General features: G+C 46.6%; 1 protein-coding gene across 6 annotated transcripts in view; it reads right to left on the bottom strand.

Annotated features, from left to right (window-relative positions):
- Positions 1-20,237, bottom strand: part of TTC6 (tetratricopeptide repeat domain 6) — a 302,423-nt gene that overhangs the window by 90,865 nt on the left and 191,321 nt on the right. For all 6 annotated transcript variants that reach the window (XM_033953436.1, XM_033953440.1, XM_033953437.1 and 3 more), the window contains 2 exons: positions 15,395-15,543; positions 10,442-10,576 (listed from right to left, as the gene is read on the bottom strand). In XM_033953436.1, coding sequence (XP_033809327.1) covers positions 10,442-10,576; positions 15,395-15,543 — 284 coding nt within the window. The remainder of the gene's footprint in view (positions 1-10,441; positions 10,577-15,394; positions 15,544-20,237) is intronic.

The raw sequence follows: 20,237 nt of genomic DNA, 5'->3' as shown, positions 1-20,237 counted from the left end.
TTTTTGAGGCCACTGTTGCTCTTGTTTCTTCTGATGAGGGGCAGAAGGTTTAGCAGAATATTGCCTCTGATATGACTGTGAAGCCGATGAAGGCTTAGTCTTCATTCTGACCAAAGAATTCTAGTTCTTTTCATGTTGAGTCAACTTTACTGTAGCTATTTCAATAGAATCACCAAAAAGTTCTTCTCCCAAACATGGAATGATTGCTAATCTGTTTTTGAGGTTGATGTCCATATCTGAGACTCTCAACCATGCTAGGCATCTCATAGCCACTGACATAGCAGATGCTCTTGATTACAATGCGAAGGTATCATAAGCTGATCTCGCTTTCTAGTTTAGGAAAGAGAGTGAAAGATGTCATGAAATTCCTGAAGATGTTGTGCAGGAATATATTTGTCAAAGGTGAGTAATTTTCTTACCAGATGCTTAAGATAACAAGACATGTAGAAATTGTAATTAATGACCCTGTTTGCCAACATAGAATATTGCTAAAGGCAACATCCAAATCTGTCCGTAGTCCAGCCTTCTCGCCCTGGTGGTGCTGAGGCATAGACCCTTGAAGACTTTTTCAAGGTTGATTCCACAAGTAAAGCTGTGGTTTATCAAACCCCAGAGAAGTAATGATTCTGTAAATGGAATCAAGTTTTCTTGGAGCTACTGTGACAGTGAGATGTGTTTCCCAATTTTTAAGGAGAGTCTTTTTGAGAATGCCATGCAGTGGTAATTTGAGGAGCTCTTTTGGAGGCTCATTATAGTCCAAAGCTTCCAAGTATTCAGCACTGAAGCCAGAGTCAGCTTCCAATTAGACAAGTAAATCTTTGCCTAACTGTAGGAGATCTTGTTTTTGGAGGAGTTTTCTGTGGAGATGGTTCTTAAGGGGTGTCATAAGCCTCAGTTGCAGAACCAGTGAGGTCACTTTCTGTTCAGAATGTAAGTCATAATTATATAGAAGCTTTGGAAAGCTGTGCGTTGAGGAGATCAATGCTTACGACGTCTTCGGTACCAATCTGAGGAAGAGGATCAGTGAATAGCTCTTTTGCGCTTTGAAGTACGCGATGAAGATCAATGCTTCCTTGATCTCAAGGATTGTGTAGAAGAAGAATGTCGATGTCTCGAAGCACTGCATGGATAAACCAATAGAGAGCAGGACCTTTGATACGATGATCGAAGCTGGGGAGTAGAACGTTGAGCTGAAGATCGTCTCGGTGAAGATCATGTCGACGTTCTGAGGTGAGCTATGGTACCGTGGGGGTCTCATGGCACTATACTCAGACTGGGTCAGTACCGAGGGAGTCATGTAAGCACTGGTGCTCTGTGCAGTTTGAAAAGATCATCAAGCTCCCTCAGGAAGAACTCACTGAGCCTCTCCTTAAATGAAAGCACTGGTACTGTTGGCTTATCTGCCGGTACCATCAGTGCAGCAGCTTACCTCGGAGGTGACCTCAACTAGGATGCATATCATGAAGGAGAGACAAGCCGCAATAATAGTAAACGTTGGTGTCATGTTTGGTCTGCATCAAGGGACTCAATGCTGTTACGACCTGCGATGCTGATTAGGAAGTGGATGGCTTCTTAGCTGGCTTCCCCGATGGTGCAAGATCTGTAGGTAGATTTATGGGTATAACAAATGATTACTACACGAACAAATCACGTGCATACTAGTTGCTAGGGCAATCCATAAACATCTTTTCAGATTCGGTAATTTTTGCCTACTTATATGAATACAGAGACCAGAGCTTTATGAAAGACTTTTATTATAGATATAAAAATATAATTCATAAGCCAGCAGCAAATAATAACTAAATATTGTTCACAAAATATCTGAATACATATATGAAACTCAGTGCATAATTATCACACAATACTTGCTAAGTAAATGAGTAAATATAACTAATTCTTACACACTAGGTAATTCCTTATAAAATAAGTCCTGATTATAGCAGCAATCTATTACAGTTTATCACCAAGAGTAATTAAAATCTCCTCTCATGAAACCAATCAGAGATCTATCTAGCCCTGCTGAAAAGAAAATATGATTCCTTTCTCACTATCCTTCAGGTCAAGCCTCCTTCGATCAGGGAGATGGAATTCAACCGTTTTCCTCGCGTAGCAAGTTGTAGAAGTTCCTCCGGCCAGCAAGAGTCCGTTATTTACTGAAGTGAGCTGTAAAAGTCTGTCAGCAACAGTTCCTTATGTGAAAAAAAACCCAGATCTGTATAAAGAGTTCTGTTTTCTCCAATCTCTAGAAGAGAGCTAGTCACAAGAGGTAAATTATCAGGTCTTAATTATTAGAAGGTGTGTGTAGAGAAGATATGCATGGGTCCGAGCTTCCTCACATCCAAGCATAAACTACTAATTAGACACCTTCTCCTTAGTTTTCGTCAGATGACCTCCTTGGACCAATCCAGAAACAGAACTTAGATCAATAGCCTTTCTGTGTAAAGTCCCATACAGGCCTTGAGAGAGAGGCACCTTCGTTAGATAAGAAGCACAGAAGCTCATGTCTCCCCCAGATTCACATGGGCTGAGCATGTAGGCATAGTCAGATGTCCTTGACTGGAGAAACACATAGTTCTGGTGAACAAACCCAGAATGCATCTGGCAGGCAGCAGGCAACAAAGATGATTTCTTCTTTTTCTCTTCTTGCAGACAATGGTTCATGCTGGAAAGATTGTTCAGGCTTTATGACATCAGAGAGAGGCCTAACCTTCAAGTGTGAGGAAGGAACCACCCCTACAGATCTCCCGATACCAATATCAATGGCTGTGAGATCTTGTCGATGTCCATGGCCGTGCCAAACAACTTCTCCTGCTGAAAGTAACGCGCTTTGAAAAGAGTGCTTCTGTAAGGTGGAACACCAGATACAAATTTCCACCCAGTGCTCAGGGCCTAAACAATGCAAACAGCAACTATGAGGGTCGGTGACAGAAATAGGCCGCTGACACCTACAGCACTTTTTAAAGCCCATTAATGGTTTCGACATGGAGGGAAAGGAGAAATTAGGTTCTTACCTGCTAATTTACTTTCTTTTAGCTTCTCCAGACAAGTAGAGGTTAATCTTTACGAATGGGTATATATCCAATCATGACCAGCAGGTGGAGACTGAAAACAAAACTTTGGGACAGTATATACTATCCTCCCTTCTCTATTTCCCTCAGTCTGCCGAATAGCCAAGCAGAACCAAGAACTGGAAAACAGAAAGAAAACAATACTCCGAACAGGAGTAACAAATAACATACCCAAATGCTGTTGGAAAATGCAGAGGAGAAATACCCGAAGGAAAATGTCCCCACAGCTCGTCAGCTAAGCCAGCCGAGCCACAGCCGCTGTTCTTTAATTCTCCCCGGCCCTAGAAAAATACTAGAACCCGCAGCAAAAAACAAAAAACTGCCCGCGAAACAACCCCAACAACAACAACAACAGACAGGGTGGGGACCTCTACTGGTCTGGAGAAGCTAAAAGAAAGTAAATTAGCAGGTAAGAACCTAATTTCTCCTTCTTTAGCACTCTCCAGACCAGTAGAGGTTAATCTTTACGAATGGGACGTACCAAAGCAGTCCCTCTCACGGGCGGGACCCCTGAAGGGCCGATACCAGAACACGCTCACCGAACACCGCGTCCCGACGCGCCTGAACATCTACCCGATAATGCCTAACAAATGAATGCAAGGAGGACCAAACCGCAGCCTTACAAATATCCACCGGAGGCACGAGCGACGACTCAGCCCAAGAAGCCGCCTGACCCCGAGTGGAATGAGCCTTGAGAAACTCCGGAACCGGCTTCTGACTCAGAAGATAAGCGGAAGCAATCGTCTCCTTGATCCAGCGCGCAATAGTAGCCTTAGAAGCTCCAGCCCCCCGACGAGGACCCGCCAGAAGGACAAAGAGATGATCGGAGCTCCGAAAATCCCGGGTCCGCTGCACATAAGCGCGGAGGACCCGACCGACATCCAACTTGCGCAGCTGCCGTTGCTCAGAAGAACCCTCCCGACTACCCAAGACCGGGAGGACCACCGATTGATTGACATGAAAAGGAGAAACTACTTTCGGCAGAAAGGAAGGAACAGGCCGCAAAACAACCCGCTCCCTCGAAAATTCCAGGAAGGGAGCCCTACAAGAGAAAGCCTGTAGCTCAGAAACCCGCCTAGCGGAAGTAATGGCCACCAAAAAGACCGACTTCAGTGTAAGGTCCTTCAAAGAACAGCCATCCAACGGCTCGAAAGGCGGGCGCACCAGAACCGAGAGAACCAGATTGAGATCCCAAGAGGGAATCGAGGGCCTTATGGGAGGCCTGAGCAACTTGGCCGCCCGAAGAAAATGAATCACATCAGGAATGGCCGACAAACGCTGACCTGTCACCAGCCCCCGAAAAGCCGACAGGGCCGCCAGTTGAACCCGGAGAGAAGACCAAGCCAGGCCTCTATCCAGGCCATCCTGCAAGAACTCTAGAATGTTAGGCAGGGAAGCGCGAAAAGAGACCACTCCCCGCGCCCGGCACCATTCCTCAAAAAGACGCCAAACCCGCACATAAGCCCGAGAGGTAGAAAGCCTCCGGGATCCCAAAAGTGTAGAGATCACCTTATCTGAATATCCCTTCTTACTCAGGCGGCCCCTTTCAAGAGCCAAGCCGTAAGACAAAAGGGAGACGGGTCGAACATGGGAATGGGACCCTGCGTCAGAAGATCGCACACGAGAGGCTGAGGAAGAGGATCCGCCACCAGATGCCTCACCAGATCCGCATACCACGGACGACGAGGCCAATAAGGAGCCACCAAAACCACCAGCCCCGGGTGGCGAACAATGCGAAGCAGTACTCTGCCCACTAATGGCCAAGGAGGGAACACATACAACAGCCCCTCCGTCGGCCACGGTTGGACCAGAGCATCCAGACCCTCGGCCAGACCGTCCCTGCGACGACTGAAGAAGCGGGGTACTTTGGCGTTGCCACTTGTGGCCATCAGATCCATCAGGGGCTGCCCCCAAGCCCGCACTATCAACTGAAAAGCCACGGCGCCGAGACACCACTCTCCTGGATCCAAGAAGTGACGACTGAGGAAGTCCGCCTGAACGTTTTCTACCCCGGCAATGTGAGAGGCCGAGAGGTCCAGAAGATGCGACCGCCCAAACCATGAGCCGAGCCGCCTCCTGCGCCACCTGAGTGCTCTTGGTGCCCCCCTGACGATTGACATAAGCCACCGCCGTGGCATTGTCCGACAGGACTCTGACCGACTTGCCCAACAAAAGGGAGTGGAAAGCCAACAGCGCCAGCCGGACCGCTCTGGTCTCCAACACGTTGATCGACAAGGAGGCCTCCTCCGCGGACCAGGTACCCTGAGCTGAGTGACCCAGACACTGAGCCCCCCAACCCAGGAGACTCGCATCCGTAAGGAGCACCGTCCACTGCGGAAGATCCAGACCCACCCCCTGAACTAGGTGAGGGGTCTGGAGCCACCAACGCAGACTGCAGCGCGCCAAGCCTCGCAGGGGAACCGGAACCTCCATCCCGTGCCTCTGGGGAGACCACCTCCGGAGCAGAGCATACTGGAGAGGACGCATGTGGGCCCGCGCCCACCTCACCACGTCCAGGGACGCCGCCATTGACCCCAAAACCTGGAGGAAATCTCGCGCCCGAGGACACCGGGACGCCAAAAGCAGGCGAATCTGAGATTGCAATTTGCTCACCCGGGCCTCTGGGAGGAAGACCTTCCCCAAGGAGGTGTCGAACAGCACCCCTAGGTACTCCAGACGCTGAGCCGGGACCAACCGGCTCTTGGAAAGGTTGACCACCCAGCCCAGCGACCGGAGAAACTCCACCACCCGAGCCGTAACCCGGGAGCTTTCCTGCAACGACTTTGCCCGAATTAACCAGTCGTCCAGGTAGAGGTGTACCAGGATGCCCTCCGACCGCAAGGCTGCCGCGACGACCACCATCACCTTGGTGAACGTCCGGGGAGCCGTGGCCAGCCCAAAGGGAAGCGCACAGAACTGATAGTGCCGACCCAAGATCGCAAAGCGCAGGAAACGCTGATGAGAGGCCCGAATGGGAACATGCAAGTAGGCCTCCGTCAGATCGAGAGAAGTGAGAAACTCCCCCGGCTGAACCGCCAGAATGACCGACCGCAGAGTTTCCATACGGAAAGAGGGAATCTTGAGAGCCCTGTTGACCCCTTTCAAATCGAGGATGGGCCGAAAGGTCCCCTCCTTCTTGGGCACCACAAAGTAAATGGAGTACCTGCCCGTGCCCCACTCCGGAGGGGGCACTGGAACAACTGCCCTGAGATCTAGCAAGCGCTGAAGGGTCTGGCGAAAAGCCTGCGTCTTCCCAGGAGTCTGACATGGAGAAGCGAGGAAAAAGTCCGGCAGAGGGCGGGCGAACTCCAGGGCATAACCGTCCCGCACCACCTCCAGGACCCACTGATCGGACGTGATCTCGGCCCATTTGGGGAAAAAGTCGCGCAGCCGGGCCCCCACCGGAACCAAAGGGGGCGCCGGCAAGGCGTCATTGTGCAGGACGGGAAGCGGGGGAACCGGCGGAGGGATTCCCTACCCCCCGACAGGCCCCCCGAAAGGGCTGCATGCGCTGGAAGAACCGACCCCGGGAAAACCCCGGAGACTGGAAAGAAGCAGCCCCACGCCCAGGGCGATACTTGCGAAATTCCCGCAAACGCCCCCGGGCCGCACCACCCCGAGACGCAGGGCGGGCACGGTCCTCCGGCAGACGGGGAACTTTCGAGTCCGACAGAGTCTGAACTTATCCAAGTCCTCTCCAAATAAAAACGACCCCCGAAAGGGAAATTTAGTAAGCTTAGCTTTGGACGCAGCATCCGCCGCCCAAGCGCGCAGCCACAACACACGCCTTGCGGCCATGCCAAAAGCCATAGACTTAGCCGAGATCCGCACCAAGTCATATAGAGCATCTGAGAGGAAGGAGGCAGCCATCTCAATCTTCGCTACCTCCTGATCCACCAGAGACCAGTCATCAGACTCTCGATACAAGACACGCTCCGCCCACCGAAACACGGCGCGAGCGACCAGTCCCCCACAAATAGCCGCCTGGACCCCAAAGGCAGAGACCTGAAAATTTTGCTTAAGGATGTTCTCCAACTTGCGCTCCTCAGAGTCCCGCAAGGCAGAACCGCCCTCAACAGGCACGGTATGCCGCTTGGAAATTGCCGAGACCACCGCATCTACGACTGGCGAAGCTAACGTAGCCTGATCCCCTTCAGGAATGGGATACAGGCGAGCCATGCTGCGCGCCAGCCGAAAAGGCGTCTCCGGCGTTTTCCACTGCTCCAGAATAATATCCCGAATATCCTGATGCATAGGAAAAGAGCGGGAAACGGAACGGATCCCCCGTAACAGAGGGTCCCCCACACGCGGAGTCTCCGGCGGCGCGTCCTCAAAACGCAAAACCGAAGAAACCTGTTGAAAAAGGTCAGGCAGCTCATCTCTCTGAAAAAGGCGCACCACGGATGCCTCCTCACTGGAGAACGGGAAACCCGACAACCCGCCGCCAGCTTCCGTCCCCTCCAGAGGGTCCTGGAATTCCTCAGAAGGGTCCAGGTCCTCCTCCAGACCGACACGTTCCTCCGACCACAAATCCTCGTCCCACGACACCCGCGGACGCTTGGACAAGGGAGGCGGCGGAGGGGACGTCACGCCAGACGAGAGAGGCAAAGACGCAGGGAGCGCGGAGGAAACCCCACCCCCCGAAACCCCCTGGGCGCAACCGGGACCCCCAGCTGCCTGAAAACAGGCTCTGCATAAAGAAAAAAAGAAATCAGGAGAAAAAACCCCCGAGGGTCCCAAGGGACTCCCTGCCACAGCAGGGGACCCAGCAGAAACCTGCCCCTGCATAGTCAAAACAGGGGGAAGGTCACCTGAGGTGGAAGACAAAATGGAGGGGCCAGACAGAGAAGATGGCGGTTTTCCCGCCAAAAAAGCTCCCTCCATAGCCTGCAGCGGCTGAGAAACCTGAACAGTCTCAGCCGCTAAAGCAGGCAAGCCGGCATCAGCTGTCAAAATATCAGCTGAGAGGGAATCCTCCAAAACCCGACCGTCGGCGGCTCGGGGAATCCCTCCGTGGGCGGATGGAGAAGACCGGGCTTCCCCACCGTTCCCTGCCGACTCGCGAGGCACCATCGGCGGGGAGCTCTGGGCGCCTGCAGCCGCTGCCGACGGAGCTCCTCCACCGCACCGGCCTGAACACCGCTTGCACAGGCCGGCCGCGAGTGCCTCGCGTCTGGAGCACAATGAGCACTTTTTCCCTTTAGAAGTGCTCATTGCTCCATACGCGACCTAGCTGTAAAAAAGTGCCGGTTAGTTGAAAAAATACAGTAAAATACAGTTTTCTTAAAGGGAAACAACCCTCCAGACCAGCACTATCTCAGGATTTTTTTTTTTTTTTTTTACAGAACAGACTCCACAGGCTCTCTAAGCAATATGCCTTGCTTGATTTAGGGGGCAAGGCTTACTGCTGAGGCTCCTCTAAAAAAATGTGGGGAGGTGGAGGAAGTGGGGGGAGGGACCCCGCTCGAGACCCGCCGGGTTTGACACCCCCGAGGTCGGACGAATCCCCAAACAGAGTCCGCCCAAGCTCCGTCCGGCCAAAAACAGGGACAATAAACCCCCTAAACAAATTCCAACAGCCCTACCAAGGGAGATGGGTACAGATCACATCAACACCTGCTGGAGACTGAAAGAAGACTGAGGGAAATAGAGAAGGGAGGATAGAATATACTGTCCCAAAGTTTTGTTTTCAGTCTCCACCTGCTGGTCATGATTGGATATATACCCATTCGTAAAGATTAACCTCTACTGGTCTGGAGAGTGCTAAAGAATATGGCTTCAGCGAAATTAAACTCAATTTTGGCCCAAGGGAAAACCCCCAAAGGCCAAAGCTGATGAGAAAAGAAAAAATTTACCTTTCTTTTCTACAGTTGTTTTTTTTTCCGAAGAAAAAAAAATAAGACAAAGAGAAAAAAAATCAGTAGAAAAATTAGTCAGAAAAAAACATGAAGCGGGAAGGTAACACGGACTGACAGAGTTCAGTCAGAAAAGTACTTCTTTGCTCCTTGGAAAACAAAGAACTGAGGAACCACGAGTCTACGTCAAGCAGGAAGGAACTCATGCATGCATGGTGCGGGCAGTCGCAAAGTTTCTAAAAACTTAAAGTGATGATACACTTTTAATACTGTCTGTACCGGGACTCCGTGGATGACATCATCCACATGTGAGAATATACTGCCTGCTTGTCCTGGGACAATAGGTTGACTACCTGAAGGCTGAGGAATAATGTGTCTGTCGCAGTAGAAATGGAAATATTGCTTCAGTGTGACCCCTAAAAGTTAGCAAACTATAAAACACTTTTAATACAAAATATTAAGGATATATTTGAATTAACCATGACAGAAAGCAAAGAATATAACTAAATCAATCAAACATAAGAAGGCCAATATTCCAATATTTAACATAGGGCTCCTTTTACGAAGCCGCGTTAGTGGGTTTAACGCGTGCGACTTTTCATCACGCGCTAGCCCCCACGCTGGCCGAAAAACTACCGCCTGCTCCAAAGGAGGCGGTAGCGGCTAGCACATTGGCCGGTTTAGCACGCGCTATTACGTGCATTAAACCGCTAACGCGCCTTCATAAAAGGAGCCCATAGTGATGAGTGCTTAAAAATATACAGATAAATTATCCATATATCTTTATGTGAACTTTCAGTGAGCTTATGTTTATATTTGTAACAGTATATTTTTAAAGGTAAAGCACTGCCTTGAGATAGTGAGACCTGGAGATAAAGGAATCATAGTAGAATTTGACATGTGAACTTTTTTAACCCCTTAACTCAATTTGTAAGTTTGGCTGTGATCACATCTAAAGAAAATGCTAATAAATTTGCAATAGGCTTGTAACTATTAGCAATGAACTAAAACTACTTCCTTCAGAATAGAGAGCTGCACGAAACGGGGACGACGGGAATCCCGCGGGATCCATGGGGATCCTGCGGGTTCCCTCTTTGGGTCGCGGGGATCCCGTGGGGATGCCCCCTAGGGTCGCGGGGATCCCGTGGGGATGCCTCCTAGGGTTGCGGGGATCCCTTGGGACGCCTCCGAGGGTCGCGGGGATCCTGCGGGGTTGGATGGCACTCGAGCCGCGAAGCTAGTCTCCTTCTCCTTACCTGCCCTGCCGCAGCACACAGCCGAACGGAAGTCTTCCCGATGTCAGCGCTGACGTCGGAGGGAGGGCTTAAGCAACTCTCTACTTCAGAACCCTAAACTCAATCTGATGGAGATGCTTCAGGTCAGCATAATTGCAAATCAGTTTCTTATACTTTTTTCCCCATGAGAGCTACAGATACTTGTTTTACACACTGTCTCTACCCAGAAAAAGCTATGGAAATATACATACTGTACAATAATGGCTATAAAAATTGGGCTTACCTTGAATAAATCGCCTTGCTCTACATAACAAAGACCCAGGAAATACAAAATTTCTGCTGCCTCTGTTGAAGAAGGGTGATTGGGCTTTAAAGGACCCATCATGCTCAAGGCATTTTTAAAACTTTCTATAGCTTCCTGTAGTCATTAAAAAATACATATTTTCATCATTAATGTGCATGAAAGCAGGTACTTGGGACAAGAAAAAGGAGTTAGTTGCAGGAAAAATACTGTAAAAGTCAAATGCTAAGGATATTAGGGAAGGTATAATTCTGTCTCCTTATCGCCCCCCCGGCTGAATAAGCTTTACTGAAGACAGCAACAAAAGCCTTGGCTGTTTAGCACTATTTCCTCCTAAGGATCTTGCCTTCCAACATTACTCCTAAGAATTCTGCGCACTGCAAAATTTACACAGAATTCCTCCTCCTGCAGAATTTTCAAGTGTAGCACAGAATTTGGCCAGCTGCTGGGATCACAGAATATAAAATCAACAGGGCTCCTTACCAGTTCCTTTTTTTAGTTTTCCCATTTCCTCTCTGCAGGGCTTCTTTTTCCTGCAGGGAATGGCTCTCAGTTTGAGCAGTGATTGTAGTCTCCTGCTGTTCTCGTGAGAATAAAAAGAGAGCTCAGCTGTAGAAACTATAGATAATGCATGGATGTAACAGTGAGAGCCCTATGGAGCCTGAATCTGAGCCATTCGGTGCACTAAAGAGGGCATGCTGCAGAGAGAGGAAAGCAGATGAACTGGTGAGCAGTCCTGGGGCTTTTACACTCTGATTCTAGGAACTGGCAGGGAACTGCCTGCTTTTTTGGGGTGGAGGGAAGGTGCCTCTTCCTGACATGTGATATGATACCTTAGGTTGTAGATAAAGGGGATATTCTAAATCTCCCGTGAAATACCTTGTATCAACAATTAGATTTTTTTGTTAATCTTCACGGCCTTCAGAGATGCCACCACGGGTTCAAAAAAGATCATAACCCATGGCTTTATGCACCTAATCGTCACTGGGTCGATTTTAATACATGGAACTAGTTAAGTCTTAAATTAGTTTAATAACTTAAAGTTAATATCATATGTTAGCTAAGAAATTCAAGTCAATACTTAGCTTAACCGAGATGGTAGTTGACAAGGGATATAAAAGCCAACATGTTTCACCCGTAAAGGGAGTTTCCTCAGGGCTACTATCCCTGGATATTTAAAGACTGCTATACCACGCCGCGGCCATCTTAAGAACTTCTATCGGGTGGTTGCGTCGTGAGAAGCCAGTACTAAAAAGGTATGGTTTTACTGCTAGTGGGTACTTAGTAATATATGGTTATAACTAGTCGTTAAGCCCGTTACATTAACGGGTGCTAGAATTTATGTCTGTCTGTATTTTTCTTTCTGTCTCTTTCCTCCCTCCATTTCCCTGTGTAGCGCTGTCTCTGCTTTCTTCCTCAGTCTGCACTCTCAAGCTGTAACATTACTGCTTAGCTTTTTCTCCCTGCAAGCATCTCTGCTCTCTTTCTCATCCCCAGTCTCTTTGCTATTTTTCTCTTCTTGCAGGGGTCTCTGCTCTCCTTTCTCTATATGTTCCTGATTCCTGCAAACTTCTGTTTTCTCTGTATGCTCTTGATCCTGTGTTTCCCTGTAGGTGTGTTTTCCCTTTTTTTTTTTTTTTTTATTCCTTTTTCATGTATGGTTGATTTATTAAAAGTTTTTTTATTTTTCCTATTTGTTGCATGCCTGTCTCCTTGGCCGCTGTATGTTTCTAATTTTTTGCTTTGTGTGTTTGTTTGTGTTTTTTTGCTGAATGTCTACTTGGTCGCTGTCAGTCTGTCTGTCTCATTGGCTGCTGTATGTCTGTATGCCTTTTTTTCAGTCTAACTCCTTGGCCACTGTATGTCTGGAAGGTTTTTTTTCCTGAATTTATCCTTGGGCATTGTAATTTTTATTTTTTTCTGTTTGTCTCCTTGGCTGTTTGTATTTTTTTGCTGTCTCTCTGTCTGTCTACTTGGACGCTGTATGTAAGTATGTCTGTCTCCTTGGCTGCTGTATGTCTGTTTGTCATTTTTTTTCCTGTGTCTCTCTCTCCTTGTCCTCTGTGTTTTGTTATTTTTCAATCTGTCTCTTTAGCCCCCTGTCCTTCTGTGAGTGTCTGTGTCACTCTCTCTCCTTGTCCTCTGTGTTTTGTTATTTTTTCAATCTGTGTCTTTAGCCCCCTGTCCTTCTGTGACTGTCTGTGTGTCTCTCTCTACTTGTGCACTGTTGTTTGTTTGTTTTTTTCAATCTCTCTTTAGCTCCTGATCCCCTCTCACTGACCCTTGATCCCCTCTCACTGACCCTTGCGCGACTGCATGTAATTCCGGTTAGGTTTCCATGGCAACCCTGCTCGCGGGTCTGTGAGTGTAGGGCCGTTTTGTCGGGTCTGGCGGCGCCGGGTTGGGAAGAGTCCTGGCTCCTTTTTTGGTTTGGGCCCGTGCAGAGGGGCTCAACAGCGCACAACCAACTTTCCTTCCCTCCCTCCATCAGGTGCAGTGCAGCTCCACCAATGTTAAAAGCAGCCGCGTCGAAATCGGAGCCTTGCCACTGCCGTAGCACTTTCCCCTCTGCCTTGGTCCCGCCCCTTCTCTGACATATGGGACCGCGGCAGAGGGAACTTGTTACGGTAGCGGCAGGGCTCCAATTTCAAAGCAGCTGCTTTTAACATAGGCAGAGCTGAACTGTACCTGATGGAGGAAGGGAAGGAACGGTGGGGCAAATTTGGTCAACGGCAGGAATTGTTTGGCGGACCAAGCACCGTGAAACCGTGAGGAAGGCCGCCGCAGCCTCGCAGCTAGGTAGGGGGACAACAATGGCGCTTATGCTCAAGCCCCCGCCGCAGCTCCTCTCTCGATCCTGGTGCGGTTCGAGAGAGGATTCGTGGCGGCGGCTTGAGCATAAGCGCGATTGTTGTCCAAGTTGCCGAGTTTGGTGACGTAAACCCGCGCATGCGCACTAAAAAAAAACGGGACGGATCAGGGAACACGTTTTTTTTAGTGCGCATGCGCGGCCTAGCATTTTATTATATTAGATACTATGCTTAACGTTCCTGTTATTAAAGCTAGTTTTTTATTGCAGGGATAGTAGCCCTGAGGAAACCCCTCTACGGGTGAAACATGTTGGCTTTTATATCCCTTGTCAACTACCATCCCGGTTAAGCTAAGTATTGACTTGAATTTCTTAGCTAACATATGATATTAACTTTAAGTTATTAAACTAATTTAAGACTTAACTAGTTCCATGTATTAAAATCGACCCAGTGACGATTAGGTGCATAAAGCCATGGGTTATGATCTTTTTTGAACCCATGGTGGCATCTCTGAGGGCCGTGAAGATTAACAAAAAAATCTAATTGTTGATACAAGGTATTTCATGGGAGATTTAGAATATCTCCTTTATCTACAATTTGTATCTCTACCTTTTACTTACCATCAGTTAAGCCTACTACCTAATTCATGATACCTTAGGTATCATATCACGTCAGAAAGAGGCACCTGAATGGAAGCTGCAGTGGTTCAATGGGTAAAAGCCCTGTTCTTATCTTCTAAAGGTCATGGGTTTGAATCCCAAGTATGGTGAGCTCCCCTAGCACATATTCCTATTTTATTAGTGGAATTCTACCTTCCAGGTGCACCTTGATAATCTCACAATGAGGTCACCATTGTGCAGCAAGAGATGACCATTTGCTCTGAACTAGAAGCCATGGTGAGGTCTGTATCTATTTTTTCTGTTCTTAACCTTTAGGAAATGAAGTTATCTATGCAATATATATATTTTTCATGAGCCTTGCTTGCTTAATACAGCTCTTTCAAGACTTTGCACATTGCAGCACTATTTACTCAGAAAAAGTGCTTCATAAGTAAATAATATCAAGATATTTTTTTCATGAACTGTGCTTGTTAATGGATCTTTTTCTATAATTGGCAAATATCATTGCTGTTTGCCCACAAAAATAGAATATTTTGCATGCAATATATCTGTATTCATGTGCCCTGTTTATATGGTACATTACTAAATGTAATTTGAGCTTAATAAAGAAAAAATAAAAGCCCCATAAACCTATTTAGCAGAACACATTGGAGACATCCAAAGCCCAAGAAAAAATAAAAGCCCCATAAACCTATTTAGCAGAACGCATTGGAGACGTCCAAAGCCCACCTAAGTCCCGTCCACCTAACTCATGTTTATCGATCGCCCAAACCACGTTCAAAAGTAGACCTGCTTTACAATGCCTATAAGACCTAGTTTTACAATTGCTATGCAGCTTGCTAGCTCACTCTATGGCACACAGCCTTCCACCCTGACGTTGCTGGTTCGAATCCCATTCACTCCCTGTGACAGAAAAGAAATAAAAAAAAGATTAAAATATTTTTAAAAATCTGATTAAAAAATAAACTATAGTGGTGCCAATATTTCACTGCTTACAATTTTAATGAAAAACAGCATAAAATCGCCATTCTAATAATGTTATAATAATAAAACATTATAACGTTAAGGACACTGGGTGGATATTTAACTTCCACCTAAAAAGTGATTCTCTAAAGGACGTCTAAAAATGTGGACGTCTAACTGACACTGAGCGCCACTGAGAACGATTCTAACCTTTGTAGAATCGCGTTTAGCTGGATGCTTAAATGACGCCTAACTTTAGACACACTTTACAGAATTTGGACCTGTGGATACACATTTTTGAAGATGCTCCCTTCTGAGCTCTAATCCCCTTATTATAAGAACTCGGAGCCTTCTTAAAGGTATTCCTTTTTAAATCAATAAAGGCTGCTTTGTTTTTGCTTTTGGTTTGTTTATATCTGCTCTGGCTTGTGAACAGAACTGTGTTGTCTTAGGTAAAGTAGGTTATATTTAAATAGCATTTGTAATCATATGAAAATGTTTTTATCCTTAATTTGAAAATATTCACAAAGAAATACTCTTACCTCTGTGTTTTTGGCTTTCATTAGGGTTTTCCCAAGCAGATTAAATATATAAGGGGAAGGATTAATTTGAGACTCTAATCTTAAAGTCTCGATGGATTCGCTGTAGTCCTGAAGAAATGCCTGTGCAAAGGCTTTCTTTGAAGCAGAATCTAAAAGTGATCAAAGAGGTATAAATAAGTACCTTGAAGAAACCTGATCTTGTAAGCAACATTTTGAGGGCAATTTTATAATTGATCATATATGAAAATACAATGTATATAACTTTTCCTTATGGGTACCAGGAAAGTTTTAAAATAAAAGTATGTACAGCACCCTTGTTTTGAAAATTATCTCTGGGAATTTATGCCCTTACATTTACATTTAATGTTTATGTTTCACCACAAAATATTTTGGGTTAATTTATATACATACATACTTTTCAAGTATGAAGGAACTAAACTAAATATGAAATTATAACAAACACATCCCAATTTGAATAATACCCTAGCCTGTATTGGGAGCCAATGTAATTTCAGGTTAAAAAAAGATCACATTTTTTCAGATTAAGGGCTCCTTTTACTAAGCTGTGCTAGCGGTTTTAGTGTGCGCTGCATTGCTGCGTGCGCTAGACGCTAACGCCAGCATTGATCTGGCGTTAGTTCTTGGCATGTAGCATGGGGTTAGCGCACACAGCAATGCAGCGTGCGCTAAAAACATTAGCGCATCTTAGTAAAAGGAGCCCTAAATATCAGATGCAGTGCGGAATTTTGGATAATTTGTAACTTTTGGAAATTTTTATAGGAACTTGCTAAATATATTACATTGCAATAATATAGGATACTTAATAAAAGAGATTATACCAAAAGTTGAAACAGATAAGGTTCAAAATAAGAACGAATGGTCTTTAACTTCCACAGTGTTACAAATCCTTTTCGAACTACCAAATCCACTTGTGATTTCATTAATAAATTCCAATCTAACTGGACACCTAAAATTTTTTATTGTTGGAATGATGATGTAATTAATCACATTTAATTGTAACTTTTTTCCCATCTGCCAAGAAAACTCTAGTTTTTTCTTTATTTAATTTTATCTTAAAACTGGCCATTCAATCATGTATCAATAATAAAACTTTTTCTATCCAAGATACTTCTAATGGGAAATATAAGGAAACAGGGAATATCAAGGTAATATTATCTGCATAAATATAGTGTAAGACTTGTAAATCAGTTAATTCTTTATTTTCAGTGTCATATTTTGTGAGGTCTTTAATATTCTTCTTCTAGCAAAGCTTTTCTTTGATCTTGCATGTCAAAAGCTTATGGTCACTTCCACAATCAGCTTCTGTTTTAGTCCTTACAGTCGAAATTGCAGATTTCCATCTTTCTCCTATGCAGATGTAGTCAATTTGATTTTGATATATGCTATGTGTGCTGGTGATGTTTGTGGTGTTGGAAATACGTATTCATGATTGACAGTTGGTTTGTTTTGCAAAACTATATTATCACCAGCTTCATTTCTTTCTCCTATTCCATGCTTTTCAACTTTGTATCTTCAGGTGTACTTCCTGCTTTTGCATTGAAGTTCCCCATAAGGATCAATAGATCTTATTTCGGTATTTGATCTATTTCATTTTGAAGTTGTTCATAGAACAACTCTACATCTTCATCTTCCATGTCTGTCATTGGAGAATATACTTGGACCAGGGTGACACTGATCGGCTTTCCCTGTAGATGGATAGACATGACTATCACCAATAACATTGCACCTACTACTCGAATAAAATAGGATCCCCCACTATCAACAGTAAAGAGCTCTTCAAACTAATCAACACTTTATTCGATGTCAACCAACACAAAAGAGCCCCCTCCACCCAACTTCCATCTGCAGAGACCTTTGCATCCCACTTCAAATCAAAAATCCTCCTACTAAGGTCATCCTTCCAAAACTCCTCCTCCCTCCCAATCACCCCTTCACCTCTACGTGCCCCTGACTTGACTCAATCCCAGCCAACATGTACTGGGACCGTTTCGAAACCCCCAACTGGTTCCAATTCCTCCAACTATACAACAAATATGCCAACTCCTATTGCCGCCTTGATAGCTGCCCACCTAGCATCATGAAACCAGTCCCACACCTTTCAAAGTACTGCTCTACGATTGGACATCACAACAAATGATCAATGGTAATTTCCCAACTGATCTCGGCCATATACTCATCACTCCCATCATCAAAACCCATAAAGATCCAATTTCCCTACCCTCCAACTGCAGACCAGTAGCCAACATCCCCTTTACCAAATTGATGGAAAGACTGATCAACACTGCCCTGGCAAACTACCTACACTAGTGCTGCCCGATTCAGGAAAAAAAATTTTGATTCGATTCAATTCAGCCTATTGAATTGTTTTTTGATTCAATTCGATTTTCCTGCCCAATTGGGTGTTTTTTTCAAACATCCTGGTGGGTTTATTTTATAGCTTCTTCATCCCTTTTGCCTTCTCCTAACCACACTGGCACTGTGGTGTAAACAAAATAAAGAAACAAAAAGGACTTTTCTTCTCTCTGTTAAATCCTAGCTCATGTTTGTGGTCTAACACCAGCTCTGGCAGGATACACATTTCAAATCTGACATATTATAATCACAAAACAGAAAATAAAATTAGTTTTTCTACCTTTTGTTGTCTGGTCATTATTCAAAACTTGTTGGTCCCAGGCTCTGATTGTCTTCTGATAACTTGCTTTCCAGGGTCTTCTTCTTTCTTCTTTCTCCATGCTAACCATCCATCTGCCATCTCTGTCCTCCCCTTCCATTTCCCTTTCCTCCCTGGAGGTCTGGCATCTTTCCTTTTTTTCATCTCCATCCACAGATCCACCTTTTCTTAACTACCCTTTCATCCAGCATCTCTCCCTTCTTCCCCACCACCCCAGGGTCCATGTGATGGGGTGTATGTCCCATCATGTGAGAGAGTGCCGCCCCAAGGGAAGGCTACATCAGAGTCGACCTCTCCCCAGAGTACCCCGGGGTTAAACAGGGAATAGCTGGGTTCAACTAGTTCCTAATGGGGTGGTTCTAGTCATAGTGGAAAACTAGGTGGGTAGTGTTAGGAACCAGCTACCTCTATTGCTCCGGAGTATTCTGTTGCTCAGTAGTAAAGACTGAATAACCTTGCCATTGGACTTAAATAACTAATTTGCATAAGAATCAAGTGGCAGAGAAAAGTGGTGATTTGTACAGAAAAGAGACTCCTAGAACCTTAAACTGGACTCCTGATAGGGAGAGAAGTTCTGACTTGGATCCCTCAATCCTTGGGGGGGGGGGGACATTTTGAGAGGTCAAGAGGGACCTCACCCTGAACTGACAAGGGGGTTCATTAATGGACTCCCAGCAGAAAGGAGCATAGAGAGAGTTCCTGGAAACAGGAGCTCCTGGGCGACTCTTGAGGGGAGGAATGTGGGCCTGGTGCCTAACCCTCGTTAAGCCCAAAATCCTCTCTGAGCATAAGAGCTCCAGTGACTGGACACTTGGCCTAGCCCCCGATAGACGGTGAACGGACACTCGGCCTACGCCTTGGTAGGCGGTGGGCGGACACTCGGCCTATCCCTTCAGGTAGGCAGTGCCAGGATTGTAACAAGGGACACTCGGCCTACGCCTCGGTAGGCGGTGGGTGGATATTTGGCCTAGCCCTTTGGGTAGGCGGTGCCAGGATTGTGACAGTCCACCATCTCTCCCTTTCTTTTCCCAACTACCCTCCTATCCAGTATCTCTATCCCCCCTCCACACCATCCCTTGTGTCCAACTTATCTACCTTTCTGTTCCTTCCCTCCCTAAATCTCATTGTCCATCATCTCTCTCCCTCTCCTCTATTTTTAGACCCATTATTTCTTCCCCCCAAAGTCCGGCATATGCATGTCTCTTTTAACCCCCTTCCCTCCCTCCCTCCCTCCCTCCGTGTACTTCTACACCAGGGCCCCCCTCCCCTGAAGGTTTGTCCCCCCTGAAGGCCTGCACCCCACCCCTGAAGGCCTGCCCCCCCCCTTGAAGGCATGTCCCCTCCCCCCTGAAGGCCTGCATGCCTCTACCCCCTGAAGGCCTGTCCCACCCCCATCCCGAAGGACTACTCACACACACACCCCCGGAAGGCCTGCGTGTTCCCCCTGGCCTCCCACTGGTGTCCAGCTTCCTTCCTGTCCTCCCCGCACCATTTACCTTATAAAAGCAGCCTGCAGAGAAGATCGCGGTACTAGTGATCTTTGCAAACTGCTTCGAGCTGTTTCCTCTGCAGCAGTCCCGCCCCTCCTCTGACATCAGAGGCAGGATCACGGAGGAGGAAGTAGCTCTGAAGCAGTTTGCAAAGATCGCTAGTACCGCGATCTTCTCTGCAGGCTGCTCCTATAAGATAAACGGTGCGGGAAGGCCGGGGGGAAGTGGGAGGCCAGGGGGGAAGTCAGACACCAAGGGGGGAAACCAGATGCCGGGGGGAACCGGACGCCGGGGGGACCGGACAGCAGCACTTCATTACTGTCCCTCCCTCCTCGCCCTCTAAAGCAGGTGCGGCAGTGGCCGGCCAGCAAGAGCTTTAGGGGGCGAGGGGGGAGGGTCAGCCGAATCGGGAAGCCGATTTTTTATTTGTTTTAAATCGATTTGAATCAATTCACCCAAAGTGAATCAGTGAACTGATTAGAATCAGGCAGCACTAACCTGGACAAATTCTCAACACTACACAAATTCCAATCAGACTTCTGTACACACCACTGCACTGAAACCGCCATAGCCTTCATCGTAGATCACATTTCCCATATATTTAGCATTGGGAAGCAAGCACTAGTACTCCAATTCGATTTGAGCAGTACTTTCGACCTGG

This window comes from Geotrypetes seraphini, chromosome 7, assembly GCF_902459505.1.
Source record: "Geotrypetes seraphini chromosome 7, aGeoSer1.1, whole genome shotgun sequence".
Classification (NCBI taxonomy): Eukaryota; Metazoa; Chordata; class Amphibia; order Gymnophiona; family Dermophiidae; genus Geotrypetes; species Geotrypetes seraphini.
This window is presented reverse-complemented; position numbering and strand designations above follow the sequence as displayed.